At 47.7% G+C, this 20,594-nt stretch overlaps 1 protein-coding gene across 5 annotated transcripts in view; it reads right to left on the reverse strand.

Annotated features, from left to right (window-relative positions):
* Nucleotides 1–20,594, reverse strand: part of OSBPL8 (oxysterol binding protein like 8) — a 2,810,514-nt gene that overhangs the window by 1,519,799 nt on the left and 1,270,121 nt on the right. For all 5 annotated transcript variants that reach the window (XM_069629380.1, XM_069629377.1, XM_069629378.1 and 2 more), the window contains one exon: nt 7,729–7,799. In XM_069629380.1, coding sequence (XP_069485481.1) covers nt 7,729–7,799 — 71 coding nt within the window. The remainder of the gene's footprint in view (nt 1–7,728; nt 7,800–20,594) is intronic.

The raw sequence follows: 20,594 nt of genomic DNA on the forward strand, positions 1-20,594 counted from the left end.
GGGTGGATATATCTAAATTGCTTAGTTTTTTCCAAATGTCGAGTGGGAAGCCGTTAGGGCCTGAGGTCTTGCCTGCTTGAAGTTGGGCGATGGCCGTTGAAATTTCCTCCTCTGTTATTTTGTTATCTAAATGCTGGCTTGCTCCGCGCTAAGTGTTGGGAGCTCAGTGCTATCCAGTATGGAGCTGTCTGTCGTGCCACTGGGAGGCGCATAGAGCTCTTCCTAGAGGTCAGCAAAATGTTCTGCTATTTGTGCATCGGAGGAGACTATCTCCGCCTCTCTTGTCCTAATGTTCTTTACCTTCTGCTGTCCCTCGTCTCGTCTTTCCAGCCAGGCAAGCAGCTTGCCAGCCTTTTCCCCTGTTTCGTATAGACGTGCTTTCATGGCACCATGTGCTTTTTGGGTGCAATCTAGAGATGGGTTATGTAGCTTTTTCTTTGCTAGCACTAGGGCTCTGCTTGTTTGTGGGGTGTCACTGTTGATGTGCTCAGTTTCTTTGTCCACAACTTATCTTTCAGCTTCTATGATCAGTTCACGTTGTGCTTTTGTCTTGGCTGATATCCACGAGATGATCTCACCTCTCAGGACTGGTTTGTATGCTTCCCATAGCATAGTGGGGTCATCCAGGAGCCTGTGTTGAGGTCGAAGTAGATGGAGGTGGCTGCCTCTATTTTCTCTTGTAGATCTGGAAACTCTAGATAGTAGGAGTTAAGTCTCCAAGTGGGGGGGATGCGGCCTCTCTCTCTAGTTCAAGTAATAGTGGAGAGTGGTCAGATATGCCTCGTGGGAGGAAGGATGCGCTGCGGGCCTTGTGGCTATTCTGATTTGGTAGGAAGAAATAGTCTATTCTGGACATTGAGGCATGTGCTGAGCGGAAGCAATATTCACCTTTCTCCTCATGTAGGTCACGCCACGCATCCCGGAGCCCCAGTGCGGACGCAAAGGCGGCTAGTTTGGTGATGGTGGCAGCGTTTCTGGTGCTCAGGTGCGTGCCATCTAAGGCATTGTCCATTACTTCGTTAAAGCCTCCTCCTATCACACATGTGTCTGCTATACTTGATGTCAAGATGGGGGTAATGTCGGCCAGTAGAGAATTGAGGAGGGCTGGTGGAGAGTATATTGCCAGGGTTCGGTTCCAAAGCATTGCTTGAATTTGCACATAGCGACCACTCCTGTATTGTATTATGTGTTTAATCTCCAGTGGTAGCCTTTTGTGCATCAGGATTAGCAATCCTCTCGCCCCCATGGAAAATCCTGCATGTACCGCTGTGCGGTAGTTGGATCTCTGGAATAGTTTGCACGTGGTTCCTGCCAGATGTGTTTCTGTTAGGAGGGCTATGTCTGGGGAGTGCCTGTTTATGTGTTGCAGTACCAGCCTTCTTTTGATGCTGGATCCCAGCCCATTCACATTCCATGTAAGGATTGTTAGGCGCTTGTTGTGTGAAGCCATCTCAGGTGCCATCAGAAGTCTGGCTGTTAGATTCCCGGGTGTGCTCCATAGGTTGTCTTTGTGCCGACGTCAACAGAGCATGCTGTATTACGGCAGTTGTCACCCTTAGTAAGCTCATAGTTGCATTGTATGCTAAACATTGAATGAAAACAATATTCCCAACTCCCCCCTTCCCACACTTCACCCACAACTGAAGCATCTGTCGGCCCAACATAAACTTATAAACAGTTAAACCTTAGCTCTCATGTGACCGCTCCTTCTCAGCTAGACTCCACAAACTGGATACAGCTTAGGGCTGGGCAGTATAGCACCTACGTTTGGTACTTTGAGTTCGCTTTGTCGTTTGGGGGGTGGTTGCTGCTTGGCTGCCAGCCTTGATATGCCTTGTGGTTCGGATTGCAGTGCAGAGCTTACGCTTCCTTGCTTTCACATACATCGATTTCCTTTTCTTGCGTGGCACTGCATCCTGTTATTCGTTTCCTTGCTGTGGGATCTCAAAATGCGGGTTCTGCTGGGGTTCTATGTCTGATGGTCGCTCAGGATGTGGTCTGTTGCGTTCCCTTCCCTTCCCTTCCTTCCCTCAGCGCTCCAGTCACCCTCTATGTGTCTTTCTGCCCAATTCCATGCTTCGTGCCGTTGTGGAAAACTTTAAGCTGGGCAGGGAAGATTAGTCCATATTTGACTCCCATCGATTGCAGGCGTTTGAGTGGGTCAAAGGACTGGCGCGCTTTCTGCACCTCTCTAGTGAAGTCAGGGAAGAAAGCAATCTTTGACCCGTTGTACCCGAGTGTCCCCTTCGATCTTGCCAGTTGTAACACAGTGTCCCTATCTCTGTAGTTTAAGAATTTTGCGATGACCGTGCGCGGCGGTGCGCCGGGTATAGCTTTACCGGTTGGTATGCAGTGGACCAGCTCGATGGAGAAAAACCTGCAGAAGGACTCTGCATTGCATGTTTTTATGAGCCATTCTTCAAGAAATAGTTCCATGCAGTCTCCTTCTGCTTTCTCAGGGAGGCCGAGTATGCTAATATTGTTTCGCCGAGATCTGCCCTCGCTGTCGTCCACTCTTCAGGATCTTGATCCGTGCTAGCATGCCGGACATTTGACGGTTTACCCCTCGTATATTATCTTCAGTCTCCGAGATCCGTGCCTCCGCTTCTCCCGTGCGTGAGTTTAGTTTTTGTAGTTCGTGCCGTAGAAGGGACACGTCCGCGCCTATACTATCCATCTTCTTCTCCATCGAGGTTCTGAAGCTGGCAATGGCGCTCATTATATCCCGGAGGGAAATCTTATCCTCCATGCCGTCTGCTTCCGTTGATGACAGTCGCTCAGGGGAGCGAGACATGGGTGTGGTTGCGTATTGTTCAATTCGGCTTTGTGTGAAGGTTTTCCTCGGTTTGTCTTTCCCCATTTTTCTTGTCTGGCACAGCAACACTGGAGGTGCGTGCCTTGTTCGGAAGGGGGAGGCAATGGCAACACGGAGAAGCAGCTGTTTCCAAGGCGCAGGGGTCACTCACTCCTGGGTCCTCTTGTCGTGTGACTAGAATCTTATGGGTCTACATTGGGTAGAACTCCAGTATTTCCTTCCTGTCCTGTTCAAGGGGTGACCATCGGCCAGAGGGTTCCGCATGAGATTGTGATAGTTCTGGGCGTGCAATTTTGTTCGCTCTAATAGCAGTATCCAGCTCATTTTGCTCAGGGGTACAGTGCAATCCCACTTTGGCTACAGGCCCATGTGTTGGATTATCACTGGCGGTGATGGTCTTGGTGTTCAGAGCCGTGTGCGTAATTCTGCAGCATGTGACGGGTTCATTCGTGTCCTTCACAGCCGGGAGAAGGCAGCTTCAGCTGTTATGGTGTGTATTCGATGTGATTTGCAACAGACACTATTGGAACAGATCTGTTCATTTAGGTTTCGATCTGCTACTTTCGGTGCGCATGCTTGGTGTTGGCTATTCAGTGCATCCTATCTAGTTCTTTATGGGAAGGACCAATGTGCTTGTATTGTACTTGAGCTCCTTATTTTGCAGCTCTTTTCTTTGGCTGGGGTAGGGTCGGGGTTTTGGTCACTCACGCTCACCTCACAGGGTTCGTTACCCCTAGTATGAAGTTCAGGGGCTGTCCACTACTGATCACCCACCGCCAGTGGCCCAGCTGATTCGGCTGCCTCCCTGGACAACAATGCCGGGTACGCTTGCAGCTGTAGGGAGCCGCCGTGAAGTCAGTAGGTCCACCCCAGTGTGCGGATAAGGCTGGGGGGCCGGTTAGCCTCTTCAGTCTCTGGCCCCAGCACACAGCCACCCCCCTCTCCTTACCGGCGTGTTGTCATCTGATGCAGTCCGGCGGGATTGCTGTTTTCAAGTCACGGGGAGCTCTGCAGGCGCTCTACGCAGTGCGGAGTGCCCGCGATCTTGCTGGAGGCCTGTGCAGGCTGTGTTGGCTCCAGCTGCGTATCGCAACGATGCCACGGAGAGCAGGCCGTGACGTATCCCACTGTGTGCACGGCGCCAAGGGAAATGTGTTGACGGGAGCTATCCGTGCCCCCCCGCCCCAGTCTCAGAGGCTAGTTTTTTGGCCACGCTCCTCCACGGGAACGTCCCGCTCCTCTCCGTTGGTCGACAGTAGCCAAGGGGAGGCACGCTGCGCAGCGCTGCCTCAGGGGGCCAGAGCGTCAGGGCCACGTTGTGGGCCCGGACTGGCGCCAGGGGGGGGGCAGCGGGTGCTGTGTGCCCTCGACATCCTCACGGAATTTTCACCATCGGCAAGGTAGGGGTCCCGCAGCTGCGGGCGATCTCCGGTCGTAAAGGCGTAGTCTGTCTTTCCTCCCTTCTCAGCTGGCTCCTCGACGATATGTAGAGTTTCCTCCATACTCCGCCTACAGGAAGCCCACGGCGGCCATCTTGGGCGCTGTGTGCGGCTCAGAGTCCACGTTTTCGGATCACAGGTACTTTGGAATCTCTCTCCGATTCTGCTCCACTCTAGCAGGGATCGATCCAGCGTATATTCATACAGCTGTGAGATGTATTCTGGGCATTCCACAATGGCTATTTTTGCAGAATAAGTACAGGATCTGGCCGGCGGCTCGGGAGCAATGGAGGTTTACGTCTCCATCGTTCAGCAATTAGCCACGCCCCCTGTAGCCCCTTCTTGAGAACAGTGTATGAATGTTTGCAATGGGTTTTTAAGGCAAACTAGGTTTGGAAGAAGAGTATGTGGGATTGGGAAAAGAGTTTCACAGTTGTATAAGGCCGGTTAGATTCTGAGAGTTGGCTTTTGGAATGTAAGAGCTTCTCACTACGCTCCATGGCTGGAAAGGGGAGGTAGTACAATAGGCTATAAGTGCATGGGGAGTCGGACATGTATCTTCAGAAAGGAAAGGGGGATACCATGTCTCCCACAATGATACCACCACCACCACCCTCTCCAGGAGGTTGTCTCTCACCATGTGATACTCCCGCAAATAACTGCCCCCAGGGTCAGGATGACGTAGCGGCTGTCGTCCCCTGGCCATATGGGAGGTGGTCACAGCCGTAAAAGTACCAATACAACCATCGGATTTATCACACTACATTATCCCGAAAGGAAGTACTGGTAGCTTAAGGCACCTATCTAGAACTGAAGGTATCTTCCGCACTTTGAATACATGGAAACAAAGTATGCATCTTTCATATACAGAACTGCCAAGAAGCCTCCTTGTTTCACCAGTGGGATTACTCCTTGTCATGGAGTCACATGTTTGACGGCCTTGGTAGAATATTGGATGGGGAATAAGGATTTTTACTAAGTACCTATGCCATACTGTGTCCAAGATGCGCTGGCCCATGGGCTTTGCCTCCCATTTGTAACTATTGTAACCCTCCTCTAACAGAGGTTAACTGGGAGGGCACCAGATGGATTGAGTCCCTGCTTTGGGCCGTGAACACCTCTTTTACGACCTCTGCTTTGCCACCAATATTGACCCTTTTAGTGGGGTTCAGTGTAACCCTTTTGTCTTTGCAGCCATGAGGAGCCATATGTGGCATGCACATGCTGGAAAGAGAAGTGGAAAGCCATCAACCGCTTTGACAAACAGATTTTCCCCACCTATTGGCATATTGCTAAGAATTAGCTGCGTTTCAGGCCTAAATGGTGTTACTCAAAGAACTTCTGAACAGCAATGTCTACGGTCAATTGTCCATCAGTCTCTATTGCATGTAGGCTGCTTTTAATGCCTTCTTTTGGGGCCAGCTCTTGTACCTAAAGTATAAAATGGGCTCAAGTTACAACACCCTTGGGGATTTTCTTAAAGAGGGATTGTAGGTCATCCCACTTGGCCCCGTCATGCTTACTGAATAACATTGTAGCATTAGCGATGCAGCTTTTATAGCATTGAATGCATGCTCTACTTGTCTACTGCAGTGTCAGTCATGGGCACTGGTGTTCAATAGTTTTCTGAATAGATACCACGAGAGAATCCAAAAGAAGCTGTCCTTTCACGTAAAAAGGGATCCGGGTGTAATGGTTTTTGTATTGTGTTTCCCTATGCTGACCGATTTGGCGGCTGCTGCACCCTGCATAGTTTGATCCTTTTTTGCAAGTTCATTATAGGAATTAATTGGGCTATTGGCCTGGGATCATCAAGGGTTACGCCTCAAAGTTCAAAATTCCTGTTCCTCCTGTATATGAATGCAAAGTGTGTAGATAATCTTTTCAGCAATACTACATAGGCGCTCTAGTAATCGGTAGGGGTATTAGTGTGTGAAGCCTTGCTGCCTGATTTTGGAGTGGGCCGGACGTCAAACTGCCCGATACTTCCCACCCGGATACCTTGCACTCCCATGTGACTATCTCAACTATCTCTTGGACACCTCCTTAGGAGGTAGCTGCTTTGCAGTCTCCATTGCATAGGCTGCATTACGTTGTTGGTGACACTTTGTATTGCATTTAGGGCATAAAAGGATATTTCTCAATTAGTACGGTGGGTACCAGGGCCATACATTGAAAGGATTGTTAGAAGTCATTCTTTATATGACCTGATCCTACCACCAGATCTAGTGACCTTACAATGCCTGCTTGGAAGTGATATTCCTGCAGCTTGTGTCGTGTTGTGTTTGCTGGTGTCATGTTTCTTTTTGCACTTCCACTACTGCGATCGAACAAATGGTAGAAATGAAACAGGGCATCAACTCAGAAGAATGTTGTGGGTAACTAGTATAGCAATAATATGACAGGAAATGGCCTTGTAAATGCAGATGTTTTTCTTTGCAGTAAACAACTTATAATATTCCGGACCAACCACTAGTTGGCAGATGATCCTTTCCAGCTGTAAAGCCTGGGGACTCATTGGCAACCATTGAATCTAATCCAGTTGGTTAGCTGGATTTCAACAGTTAATATTTATGAGATAAATTGACTGAAATTATCTGAATGGGAGATCAATTGCATAATCAGAGTATACTGCAACCGGGAATATCAGCAAATAACCACACTCTAAATAACAGACATGTTTAAAGACTATCACTTTCAAGTCATGTAGGAACTTGGCATGGTTTTCCTCTGCTTTCAGCGGCTGAGGTAGAGAATTTGAGGGGACAAGTTATTGGGTAGCAAGTCTCCCTCACTACAAGCAGTCTTTCCTGAATCTTGGGATATTCATTATCACATGCCCTGCATTACTGTCATGGAATTTAACAAAAGCTATTTAAAACTATACAAATAATACAGCATTTCTGGTTGAATGGAAGAGTTGCAATACACATTGCACAAAGGCACATGCTCATGCAAGGGAATGATTTGCCATTGAAACATACCAGACAAGCAAATCCTCCAGCACCATAAAAGCGTTCCCAGTCTGCTGAGGCTTTGAGCAAGCTGCCAAATCATGGCTGGAAAAAATGAGTACTTAATAATGCATTGTGTTCAGTGAATCTATGGTTTATCCTTCCTATCTTTGTAGAAAGCCACGTCAAATATAGTAGTACACAAGATTTTCAAAAAAAGAACATTTTGGATTTTCATGGACAACATCTTTGCTTGTTGGTATTTATGGGCTTCACAAACATCCTGAAGCTGTTGACCAAGCTAACTTAGCTGCAAATGTTGGACATTCACAAAACCCTGCTACATTTGGAAACATAATTGTAAGTTATAATTGTGATTACAAACTGAGACACATTAACCAAACAGTTTGATAAGTCTTACTCTCTGAGTACAGTAAATGCCGTACACATGTACAAAACAATGATTTGAAAATCAAGACATCAGTACATGAAAACCAACAGTGCATGCAGAGGGTATTACCTTGCTTTTGGACATGGATTGCGTTGAATCCTCTTTACTTTGTAAAACGTCATCCTTCCCTCTGTCAAAACCTTAAAAAAATTAAGTTGATCTTGTGAGTTAATTGGCAAGCCAAACACTTGATACCAGACTTCACAGAATAAAGCAAACAAAAAAAAAAAGAAAAACACCTTCAGATACCAGGCATCTGCCGAATAATTAAAACGCAATAACCTATACAATACAAAACATTTAATAGAAGTAATGATAACAATTGGTATAGTATTTAGGAAACAGTGGAGAAGAGTGAACCCTATACCCATTCATATGAACGCCAGTCTATGTTACCCCCCCAAAAGATACCATTCAATAACGTATCTGCCATTAAAGATTGCCTTTTGTGTCAAGTGGTAGCTCACGCCCCTGCGATCATACTATGTATGACACACTGATGAGGTGGTCAGATGCAGACCAATGTCGTAGGCCCAAAAATTGGGAATACTATTTTATAAAAATAGACATTTATATTAACCATTTATTATAACCATTTATTATAATACCAGAAATAAATGACAAACACTTGACAGCACACAAGTTGGCCCATTACTTGGGTCACAATACGTTGCAAAGTGTGCATAATCTCTAATCATCACCGTAGCAGTGAGAGCGCAGGCACATTTAAAGGGTGCGTATTATGCCCCCACCAGGGTTTTCCAGACCGTAGTTTACAAGGAAAAGTAACAGGAGACAGAGAGTGGAAGAAGGGGGGAGGGAAGCAAGGGATAAACAGAGAAATAAACTATTGGGTAAAATAGAGAGGGGTAATGCTTGTGTATCATGCTACAATTAACCTGGATCGTGAAAGAATTGTGCAGAAAGAAAATTCAAAGTTAACTGTAGATAAGGGAACATTTACCCGAGGGCAGGTTTAATAAGAAATATATTACTCACCATAATCGTATTTCTGGTGCTTGTATCTGCTTGGATTCACATGCTATGCATAGGCCAACATCTAGTGGAAGCTGCAGAGTATTACAGTTGTTTTCCAAACTCGAAAATGGACGTCGAATAGGGCGTGCCAGAAATACTATCCCTATCCCCATGAACCCTCACATGTGTAGGTCCGTCAGATTGTATTTTTTCTGACATGAGGTAGCATAAGGAGTAGCGGGAGTACAGCATTTCCAAGCAGATATATGTATATAGTAGCTCATATAACATCTATGCACCTTCTCCAGGGGAAGGAAGGGTGGGCGCATGTGTTTCTAAGCAGATACAAGCACCAGAAATGTGATTATGGTGAGTAATGTATTCCTTCTGATGCTTGTGAAAACTGCTTAGATCACACGCTATGCCAAAATTAGCGAGCAGTGTTATGAGAAGGTGGTGGGTTGTGAGAAGGAGTAGCGGCACATAGATGTTTCAGAACCACTTGTCCCACCTGAGTATCTGTCTTGGAGTGTGTGTCAATGCAGTACTGCTGAGTAAAGGTGTGAACTGAGCTCCATGTAGCTGCTTTGCAAATGCTGTCTAAAGAGACATTTGCAATAAAGGCTAGAGTAGCTCCAGTACCCCCATGTGGAGTGGGCTCTTGGTGTAGAAGGCAGTGTCTTTTCTGATAGGGAATAGCATAACTGTATACATTTGGCCATCCATTTGGAGATGGCTCTCTTGGAAACACGATCTCCTTGTCTGCCTGTAGCCATGGAGACAAACAGTTGATCAGTCTACCTAAGCGTTTTGGTCTGGTCTAAATAGTAGAGAACCGCCCTCCTTACATCTAATGTGTGGAGTTTGACCTCAGCTGAGCTAGTTGGTTTCTGAAAGAAAGCCAGAAGCTCAATTGACTGGTTTACGAGGAACTTGGAAACAAATTTAGGGGAGAACCTAGGGTGAGTCCGTAAAACCAATTTGTCTTTATGGATGATAAAGAAAGGGTCCTGCACTGACAAGGCTTGCAGTTCGCGGACTCTTCTTATGGAGTTAATAGCCACTAAGAAGGCAGTCTTGTAGGTAATGTGTTTAAGTGTAGCTTGATGCAAAGGCATTTAGGTCCCAACCAGGCGGGGGATTACAGATTGGGGGGTGTAGTCTTTTTACTCCCTCAATGAATGTGTTAATGACTGGCATTTTCCACCATGAGACTTTACTTTGAGAAGTGGTATAGGCTGATAAAGCTGCTAGGGGGACTTTTAAAGAATTAAAGACCAAATATGAATTCAACAAGTGGAGCATATAAGTTAGAATGTGTGATTGAGTACATTCTATAGGGTTGATCTGCTTAGATTGGCACCGAATGATGAATCTCTTCCACTTGTGGAAATAACAGTATCTGGTATTTGGTTTCCGTGCTTCTTTCAGGATCACCCTAGACCGTTGTGGAAGATTAAGGTGACCGAACTCTATGACTTCAGGAGCCATGCTGCTAGGTTCAAAGAGTGCGGTTGTGGGTGTATCGTTGTTCCCCCGCGCTGAGTCAATAGGTTGACCGGGTACGGGAGCTTGATGGGATCGCACATCGCCAGCTTGTGCAGATGTGGATACCACGGTTGTCTCGCCCACATAGGAGCAACTCGGATGAGTGTCAACTGATCCTTGTGTAGCTTGTTCACTATTCTGCTGATTAATGGAGTCGGGGGGGATCGGGGGGGGGGGGGAAGCGTAAGCACATTTCCTGACCAGCTCATCCATAGGGCGTTCCCCTTGGAGTCTGGTTGGGGGAACCTGTACGCGAAGTCTGGGCATACTTGTTTTCTCTTGTAGCGAACAAGTCTAGAGAGGGGTTGCCCCAAAGAGCGAAGATGTGGTTTACCACGTCCGTGTGTAATTGCCACTCGTGTTCTTCTGGCAGAGGATCTCTGCTGAGAGAGTCATCTAGAGTGTGAAGTACTCCTGGAACATGTTGGGAGGACAGGGACATCCCTCGTCTGAGTACACACTTCCATAATTTCTGAGCCAGTTTGGACTGAGTGTGTGCCTCCCTGCTTGTTGATATAGAACATTGCAGTGGTGCTGTCTGTTAGGACTTGTACTGACTGGTTTGTCAGGTAGTTTTCGAAGGCTTGTAGTGCCTTGAAAACTGCCAATAATTCCAGTAGATTGATGTGTTACTGTTCAGTCACTTGTGACCACAGGCCTTGTGGTGAAGGTAGTGGGCCCCCAACCCGGAAAGTGACGCGTCTGTTGTAACGACCGCTTGTAGTTCCGGTTTGTGGAAGGGCTTCCCTTTGAGCAGATTTTCCCTTAACAACCAGCATAAGTTCTGAACTAGTGTAGGCGAAACAATCATTAGATCGTCCCACTGACCACTTGCCTGTGACCATTGTTTTGCCAACCATTCCTGCATTGGTCGCAGGTGCGCATGGGGGACCAGGTAAATGCACGATGCCATCATACCTAGCAGACGCATTGCTTTGCGTTCGCTTATCCGGAGACCGGCTTGATGCTGGGGTATTTGCCGAAGCATGTTTTGTACTCTTTCCATGGATGGGAAGGTTAAGCCTGTATTTGTATCTAATACCGCTCCTAGGAACTGTTTCGATCTGTCTGGTACCAGACTCAACTTTTTCTCGTTTATTGAGAAGCCCAATTGGAAAAAAAGTCTATTGTTATTTGCGTGTTTAGCTTGCAAAGTTGGAAGGTTTCTGCCGTCATCAGCAGTCGTCCAGGTAAGGGTACACTGGGATTGACTCCCTGCGCAGGTGCGCTGCCACCACTGCCAGTACCTTGGTGAATACCCTTGGAGCTGAGGCTATCCCGAAGGGCAGCACTTTGAACTGGTAGTGCTGGTCTGCTACTTTGAATCGCAGGGAACATTGAAATATGAAAATAAGCATCTTTCACATCCAATGTTGCCATGTAATCCCCCTGTTTTAACAGGAATTACTTCATGCAACGTTGTCATGCTAAGTGTTTGTGGCTTGACAAACTTGTTTGCAGGGCCCAGGTCTAGTAATGGGCGCATGGTCAGATCTTTCTTTGGAACAAGGAAGTATGTTGAATAAATACCCTTGTTTACCTCTTTGTATGGCACAATCTCTATGGCGTCCTTGAGAAGTAGGGCCTCGACTTCCTCCACCAAAATGAGTTCTTCCTGTGATGGTCTTTTCTGTCGCGGGGGAGGTTTGATGGTCTTCCTTGTAGTTCTATACAATAACCTCCTGTTACCGTTGACAACACCCACTTGTCTGATGTTATCCCCTCCCATACGTGGGTGAAATGAGATATTCATCCCCCGAGTGGGGAAGGATGGGAAGGGACCCGTAGCGGGGCGTCATTGTTTGGAAGGTGTTCCTCCACCTCTGGTGGGGCAACCTCTCCCTCTTCTGCGGCCCCTGCGCTGACCCCTGGGATAGCACTGCGACGCCTGTTGATTAGTGTTCCACGAAGAACCTTGGCTTTGATTGTATCCGGAGCCTCTTTGCTCGTTTTACCCACGAAAACGCCGAAAATTATTACCACCCATTTGGTTGGGTTGTTTGTCAGTTGGCCAAGGGATTTGAGTGTCTCATATTCGTCCTTGGCGGACTTTAGAGCGTCATTAACCGCCTTACCAAACAACACATTCAGCTCAATGGGCATGTTGAGTAAGGTGGCTTGTGTTTCTAGTTTAAACCCCGACTGCCTAAGCCAGGTGTGGCGTTTCAGGATGGTGGCTTCAGCGATAACACGTCCTGCGTGATCCGCTGCATCAAAGTTGTTCTTTAGGAGGACTCCGGCTGTTGCTCTGCCTTCGGCTGCCAGAAGGTAGCCTTAAGTGATTCTGGCGCTGACCCAGCACGGGCCGTAACCTCATCCCAGTCGTACCTAGCTAGTAAGGTGGAGTTGTTAGCTATTCGTGCCTAGTACGCTGCGGAAGATGCTATCTTCCTTCCGACTGTATACAGTTTTTTGCTCTCTTTATCCGGAGGAGCTTCGGATGAAGCCAAAGGGATACCTGCTCTCTTCCGTGTTATGTTATGTTACTTGGCATTTATATAGCACCTTATGTATCACTGGTATGATCTCAAAGCGCTGGTAGGTTGAACGCCCTCGGGAACTGTAGTTCAAGTCAGTAGAGAGAGTGTCGTATGGTGCGTGGGCGCACTGGATTTGTGTGCAGCTGGTGTGGTTGTTGCATGATAGCTGCTTCTTAGCTGTAGGTGTGGTGCTGAGGAAATCAGTTGGATGTGTTCAGTCTGGAGGGTGCACACCCAGACTGAGTTCTGGTTGCGTTAAGCCTGAGGAGATGCCTAAGCTAGCCGGTATGTGCTCAGCTAGCTGTGTTTTATTAGAATGATGAGATGTTCGTGGGGTCATGTTAGTATGAGAACAGCTAGACCGAATGTGTCATAGTATAGCTGTGTTCTAGTTGAATGATGGTGTGTAGGAGATATAGTGTAGTGGTGGTGTAGGTTCTGGTCGAAGCTTGACACGTATGTACAAAGGGTCGGAAGGCGCTGGGCGAAAGAGCTTTTCAATTCTTGGGTTTACCGCCCTGGTCTGATTCGGCATCTCTAAAGAAAGCTGAATCCTTCCTTGGACTGACTTGAGTAGTGGGATAAACTGGGTAGCTGGTCTCTTGTCGGCCAAGATATTTTCGGCGAAATCCTTATCCTGTTGGATTTCCTGAGTTTCAATCCCAAAATGTTCAGCAGCCCTTAGTAGTATGTCATTGAATAGGGGCTGGTTGTCAATTGGTGAGTCGGGTTTGGGAGGGTCCTGCGTGACTGGAGAGTCCATTGCAAAGACTACCAACTCAGTGTCGTCTTGATCATCTTCTCCACCAATGTTGTAACCCTCATCATTATCATAGAGGTTGTCCCTGTGGGGAGAGACCTTTTCTTGGTGGTAGAGCAGACAATTTAGACTGAGCGGGCACATGTGGTGTCCTAGAGCTAGACACCCGGGCAGTAGGCGGAGTGTTTGCCAGACTTTGCAGAGCATGTGGGTGTTCTTCGTAAAAAAATCGCAAGGCATGCCATGCGTCCCATAACCCGATCTATCTCTTGTGCAGTCCATGTAGCTGAACTGGGGATAATCCCCGGGTAGGTAGGGGAAGAGGTAGAGGGAGTAGGGAGCCCACTATCTACCTCTTCTTCATCCAGATTGATAGGATCAGGCTGGTCAGGCTCTTCTGTAATATTTTGAACAGGGATACTATCAGGTTCTGGGGTAGTAGACTGTTCCCTAGGCTTGTCCCTTCTGTCCCCTGTGTCCCTGGCTTTATGAGAGGGACTGGAGTTGTCCTTATGATCCCTGCTCTTGGAAGATTTTTTAGAGCTAGGGGTTGAAGTAGGGACCCTGGGGGTCTGTTTTTCAATAGAACCGGACATTTCTGACTTTTTGCCCTTTTCCCCGGATGTAGGTCGAATTTCGACTATGGGAACGTGCTCGGCGGAGTCTCTCGAACGGCGCAAGGCCTGGCGAGGGAGTTTTGAGTCCAGCATCTTTTGTCTTTACGGGCTTGTCATGAGACGGCCGCTCTGGGCGCTCAGAGGACCGTGAATCTGAAGATTTGACCTTCGCCGCCGACTCTCGGTGTGCGATTTCAGACGCATTACCGTAGGGAGTGAATTTAGTGTGTGGGAGTGTGGTGCCCTTGCCGCTGGGTGTCTTGCCCATAACAGGACCGCCGGCCTGTCTATCAGGGTCGGATGCTGGCACTGTGGAACGGCGAGGTTCACCGTCACCCTCGCCATACAAAAGGACAGCGTTGCTGCCTTCGCTGGGTGCCCATTCATCCACGGCGGCCTCGGCCTGCATGGCGTGATGGGCCCAACGTTTTGTCCACCTGTCCTTGAGGATCTTGGGTCGGAGCAGCTTACAAGCCCGACAATGAGTATCGTCGTGGTCTCTATTTAAGGAAAGGTTGCACGCCCTGTGCTTATCGACACACGTATTTCTTATTATAAGAGGGGCAGAATTTAAATGGAGTACGCTCCATATTAGGGGAAGGCAGCTGGGCGAACCAGGGAAGGGGTTGGAAAATACATGGTGTTATGATGACCCCCCCACTCTCCCTACTTTAGGGGCGAGGGCGAAAGGGCCTTCCTAGGCCAGTTGTCGCCGTCGAAATCTCCATCCGACGGTCCGTCTCGTAGTCTTCCTGAAGTCTTCACTGCATCGAAGCACGGCATCGGTAAAGGACAGAAAGATATACTATCTTATAATATTTATAAAGTTCAATGGCGTAAACCGAAATTGCACTCCGCTTATATGCGACCACTCAGGCTGGCGATGTGCGATCCCATCAAGCTCCCGTACCAGGTCAACCTATTGACTCAGCACGGGGGAACAACGATACACCCACAACCGCACTCTTTGAACCTAGCAGCCTGGCTCCTGAAGTCAGAGTTGGGTCACCTTAATCTTCCAAAATGGTGTATGGAGATCCTGAAAGAAGCACAGAAACAAATACCAGACACTGTTATTTCCACAAGTGGAAAAGATTTGTCAGTTGGTGCCGATCTAAGCAGATCAACCCCATAGAATGTACTCAATCACACATTCTAACCTATATGCTCCACTTGTTGGATTCAGATTTGGTCTTCAATTCTTTAAAAGTCCACCTAGCAGCTTTATCAGCCTATACCACCTCTCAAAGTAAAGTCTCATGGTGGAAAGTGCCAGTCATTAACGCATTCAGGGAGTAAAAAGACTACACCCCCCCCAATCTCTAATCCCCCACCTGGTTGGGACCTAAATGTGGTACTAGCAAAAGTCATCGGACCTCCCTTCGAGCCTTTGCATCAAGCTACCCTTAAACATATTACCTACAAGACTGCCTCCTTAGTAGCTATTACCGCCATAAGAAGAGTCAGCAAACTCCAAGCCTTGTCAGTGCAGGACCATTTCTTTATCATCCATAAAGACAAATTGGTTTTACGGACTCACCCTAGGTTCTCCCCTAAATTTATTTCCAAATTCCACGTAAACCAGTCAATTGAGCTTCTGGCTTTCTTTCAGAAACCAACTAGCTCAGCTGAGGTCAAACTCCACACATTAGATGGGAGGGCGGTTCTCTACTATGTAGACAAGACCAAAACGCTTAGGAAGACTGATCAACTGTTCGTCTCCATGGATAAAGGCAGACAAGGAGATCGTGTTTCCAAGAGAGCCATCTCCAAATGGATAGTCAAATGTATACAATTATGCTATTCCCCATCAGACAAGACACTGCCTTCTACACCAAGAGCCCACCCCACACGGGGTACTGGGGCTACTCTAGCCTTAATTGCAAATGTCCCCTTAGACAGCATTTGCAAAGCAGCTACATGGAGCTCAGTTCACACCTTCACTCAGCATTACTACATTGACACACACTCCAAGACAGATACACAGGTGGGACAAGCGGTTCTAAAACATCTATTTGCTGCTACTCCTTCTCACAACCCACCACCTTCTCATAACACTGCTCGCTAATCTATGCATAGCATGTGATCTAAGCAGATTTCACAAGCATCATAAGGAATACATTACTCACTGTAATCGTATTTCTGGTGTTGTGTCTGCTTAGATTCACATGCGCCCACCCTTCCTCCCCTGGAGAAGGTGCATAGATGTTATATGAGCTACTATATACATATATCTGCTTGGAAACTCCGTACTCACGCTACTTCTTATGCTACCTCATGTCAGAAATAATACAATCTGAGGGACCTACATGCGTGAGGGATCATGGGTACAGGGGACGTCACAATAGGGATATTATTACTGGCACGCCCTTTTCGACATCCATTTTTGAGTTTCGAAAACAACAACTGTAATACTCTGCAGTTTCCACTAGATGTCAGCCTATGCATATCATGTGATCTAAGATTTCACAAGCATCAGAAAGAATATTACAAATTATAGTGTATGGCTGCGTAATGGATTCAAGATGTGCTAAAAAAAAAAAAACTTGAAGCAGGTCAGCTTTCATTGTCTGATAGCAGTGTTATTTTCTCCCACAAAACCAGAGAATAGTAATTTTGGGACAACCAAGCTTATTACCCATTGTGGATTGCTACAGGGATGAAAGGGAGGGATGGGCCAGATGTCTGTCCTCCTGTATGCAGCGACGGCCAGGCACCCTTTTGTTTCAAACATTCTAAGGACGTTGCCTGAGCAGTGGTCAGGCTTCTAAGCCTTCCACAGTACCCTGATGCCACTGTGAACCTGGGCTTGTTAAAACCATGAACAAATGAAAATTAGAAGCAAAGCCTTTCTACTAGTTCCCGAACTGTCTGGTTCTATAGATATGACAGCTCGGAGGAACAGAGTGACTAATTCCAGTTCTAGAGTTCTTTTGCCTAACTTGAAGAGTACCCTCCAGTTTTTTTAGGATTCCTTGGTCTTTGACTCCCCTTTTTCTCAAGGGTCAGTCTTAATCCCAAGCCTGACAGAGTGTGGCACTATGTTTTTGTGCAAATCCTTAAGAGTCTTTATGATTCCCAACACCCCAAAGGTTCTCCTTAAACACACAGTCAGAGTACCCTTTCTCTGTTCATCATGTGATTAGCTGGTGGCGGCTTTTTCACCCATGTAAAGTGGTTTCACTAATTGTACGCCATTTTGTGAGGCAGGGTCCTTTTTTGACCCCCTACACCATTCATCAAAATGGATGTTGTGATTGTCTACCTCAAAAAACCTGAGGGATCATAAGACTATTCCTTGTGTGTGGGAGCAGTTGGCCATCTATGCCCTGGTCCTCTCTAGGCTGGACTATTGCAAAAGCCTTTTTCTAAATCTGTCTGTCTCTACTCTTCAACCGTAACAAGTTATCCAGAACAGGACTGCAAGACTTGTCCTTGGGCTCAAGCCCAGGGATCGTATCTCTCCAGCTCTGAAATCTCTCACTGGCTCCCTTTGGCTGCAAGGATCATGTTCAAGACACTTTGCATCATCCACAAGGCGTTCTGGGGACTGGGACCGCACTACCTAAAACGTTCTCTTCCTAAACATCTTCCATCTCAAGCCCTCTGTTAATTCACCGCCAACTCTCTGACGGTCAGACGCTTCCCCAAGCAGAGAGTGGGGGTAGATCTCTTTCCTCTGCTGGTTCCTCCCTCTGGAACAGCCTCTCTGCCTCTCTCAAACTTAAGCAGATCCAGCTCTGGTTCTGGAAGCAACTCAAGACCTTCCTTTTCGCTTCCGCTTTCTCACTTCCTCTCCCTTGCCCATGTCCCAGACTGCTCTGCACACTGGTCACCAGGCCACGCACGGAAACTCAGGCCCAGGTTCCTCCATTTCCATTTGCCTTTGCACTGCCTCCAGGCTCCCCCAGCACTTAAGGGTCTCTATCTGCAACCCTACAGTCCCTCGTCTCTCTGCACTTATGAGCCACCCTCTGGTAACACTTATTGAGTTACCTGCACTGCTCCCTCCCCCTGGCACTTCTCCGCCTTCCTCGTCCACGCACTTGCAGGATCTGAAAAACAAAGCCTAGTAAGATTATTGTTTTGTCCTCCTTCTGCCCGCCCCCTCCCCCCTTGTCTTGTCGCGCCTAGAAACACTTGTGGACAGGCACGTTATAAATGACTTATATCATATCTTGTACTTTATGTCAGCATTGAATATCATCGCCCTCTTAAGCCTGGCACTTGAAATCCATCCTTCAAGCAGCAGTAGCAATGAGATCGACCACAGATTGCATTAGATCTTGAGCCACATTATTTCACTGCTGGTCTTGCAGTGGTCAACAATCAATCTTATTATGAAGGAGAAACTGTTAGAACAGTACCAGCTCATGCAAGAGCTGTGGGTGTGCTGCAGCTAAATTAGTGCCTAGACTAAGTGCAGTGACAAGTATTGGTACACCCCTTTTGCATATTCCCTCTAATAGCTTGTCCTGGTCGACAACGGCTGAGGAGGACTAAGACATATGGGTTGACTTTCAGTAAAGGGGGGGCTGTCACCACCTTGACTAAGGACCGAGGGTGAGGATGCAAAAGCAAACAGGTTTTCTGAGTTACCAATGGCAGATACCAGACAACCACCCTTTAGCTGACCGAAACAGAAGAATGGGGTTTCAGGCAGAACTGCTGCACCACCTATTAGATGGGGGCCACCCGTGTGCTCCTGACTACGTGATACCAGCACAGCAGATAGTATTTCCGGCTATATCTGTGGGGTTCACAAAAGGGAACGTCCAAAAACTCCAAATGTGTGCCAATCCTCTCATGGAATGCCTGGGCCAAAGAGGGAAGGCTCTTCCTACACACTGTGACAAACCCCATCAGTTGTCCCTGTATCTGTGGGAAAGGGCCTGCCAGAGTCAGGGTAGTGGGGTTGATGCAGAACCACTGGGCCTTGAGGCTGAGGCAGGAACAGATCATGTTCTACATGTCGAGCCACAGTCACTGCAAGTAAGGCAGTTCGGGACAGATGCTGAAACCACCACTGGTGGGTGAATGACCGCCACCACCAGACAAAGGAAAAAGGAGCCACCTGAATGACCATGAGGGAGCATTTCCTTATGATGCCAGAAAAGCATCCTTTCATTGTGGGAAATTGCCCAATTGTCTGAAATTTGGCAAGAAAAGGGTTTGCTACCGGAGGCCGAGGCTGGGTCCACAAAGCTGAGGAAGCAGGCCTACAGGAAGGGCTCCATGCTCCAGGAATGCAGTAGTCTGAATACACCAAATGTAAGGATACCTGTGGCATGTCAAGAGTAGGCAGCAAGGTCATGCTGGTTGGAGGCGGACTACTGCAGCAAAGGGGCAAAAGGGTCCTGACCCACAGTCGCAGAGATGCGCTGTTCCCAATCTAGAAAGACCTGGAAGATGCTGTATTGCCAGGAAAGCATAGGAAATGGAAAGTCAGCATTCCCACTCTTGTCTTCTTGAATGCCATTTTGTGAATCTGATCGAGTCAGCCATCCGGGACTCAGACTACACAGCGATGATCATGAATGGCATTATAAAGGAACCCAGGGGAACATCAGGGCTTGATGTGCAAGCCTAGACTCTTTGAGGAGACCCGTGTGCACCTTTTGATCAAATTTAGTACTTTGCAAGATCCTTGGGCTCCTGTACAGTTTCAGGCTCTTCATGGGGATCCTAAGCATAGGCCCAGTTTTAGCCCATAAAAGAGGACCCTCAGAAACTCATCTTGTCTTAACCCCTGTCCCGGAAGACCTGTAATTAGCCCATTGGTAGGGATTTCTGGGGTCCATGCAAGGATTTCCCCACTCCTAGGGTAACCTCTCACTTGCATCCGGATTTAGCCCCTCATTGTAGAACCTTTGGGTTGCTACCAGCATCTGAGGGCTAAAATGTTCTATTGGAGTTTGAGCAACCTCCGAAACGAAGCCATCAAAAAGGGAACCCAGGAGGAGGGAAGATCACTCACCTGCTGTCGCTGATTGTGTTCCAAGAAATCCCAGAGATGCTCAGGAGGAGGCCTGAAAAAAAAAAGATCATCTCCCACCCTAGAAGGCATGTGGCGAGCAACCACATTGGAAGGGTATCGCTGGACCACCAGCAGCGGTCCAAACGGAAGTCGGGCCAGAGGCGTTCTTAACACAGTGTCGGCCTGCCGTGGGTACCTGCTTGTCACAGCTGTCGCAGAGGCTGAATCTGGATTCACTCGGCATAAGCGGATGGGCCGAAACCTGCTGCACACACTGGAGGTTCCAGTCTGTCTGCTGCAGAGTAAGGGATTGATGAGGTGAGGCTGGGAATGGGGCCTGAAGTGGTGCTGTTGCATTTATGCAACTACAGGCTAAAGATTAGCAAGCATATGTTCAGCTGGAAAATGGTTCCAGAGCATTATCCCCCCGCCCCTCATTCACCCCATCATGGATGGGAAATATTGTGATTATTGGGGACTAAGAGTTTGGGAACAAGCAAACACAGGGTAAAACAGAGCAGAGAGGGCACCAAGGAGGGCTGGAAAGGAGACCACGCGTGGGGAGGGGAGAAGAT

Source organism: Ambystoma mexicanum, chromosome 12 (genome assembly GCF_040938575.1).
Source record: "Ambystoma mexicanum isolate Mex_15411 chromosome 12, UKY_AmexF1_1, whole genome shotgun sequence".
Taxonomy (NCBI): domain Eukaryota; kingdom Metazoa; phylum Chordata; class Amphibia; order Caudata; family Ambystomatidae; genus Ambystoma; species Ambystoma mexicanum.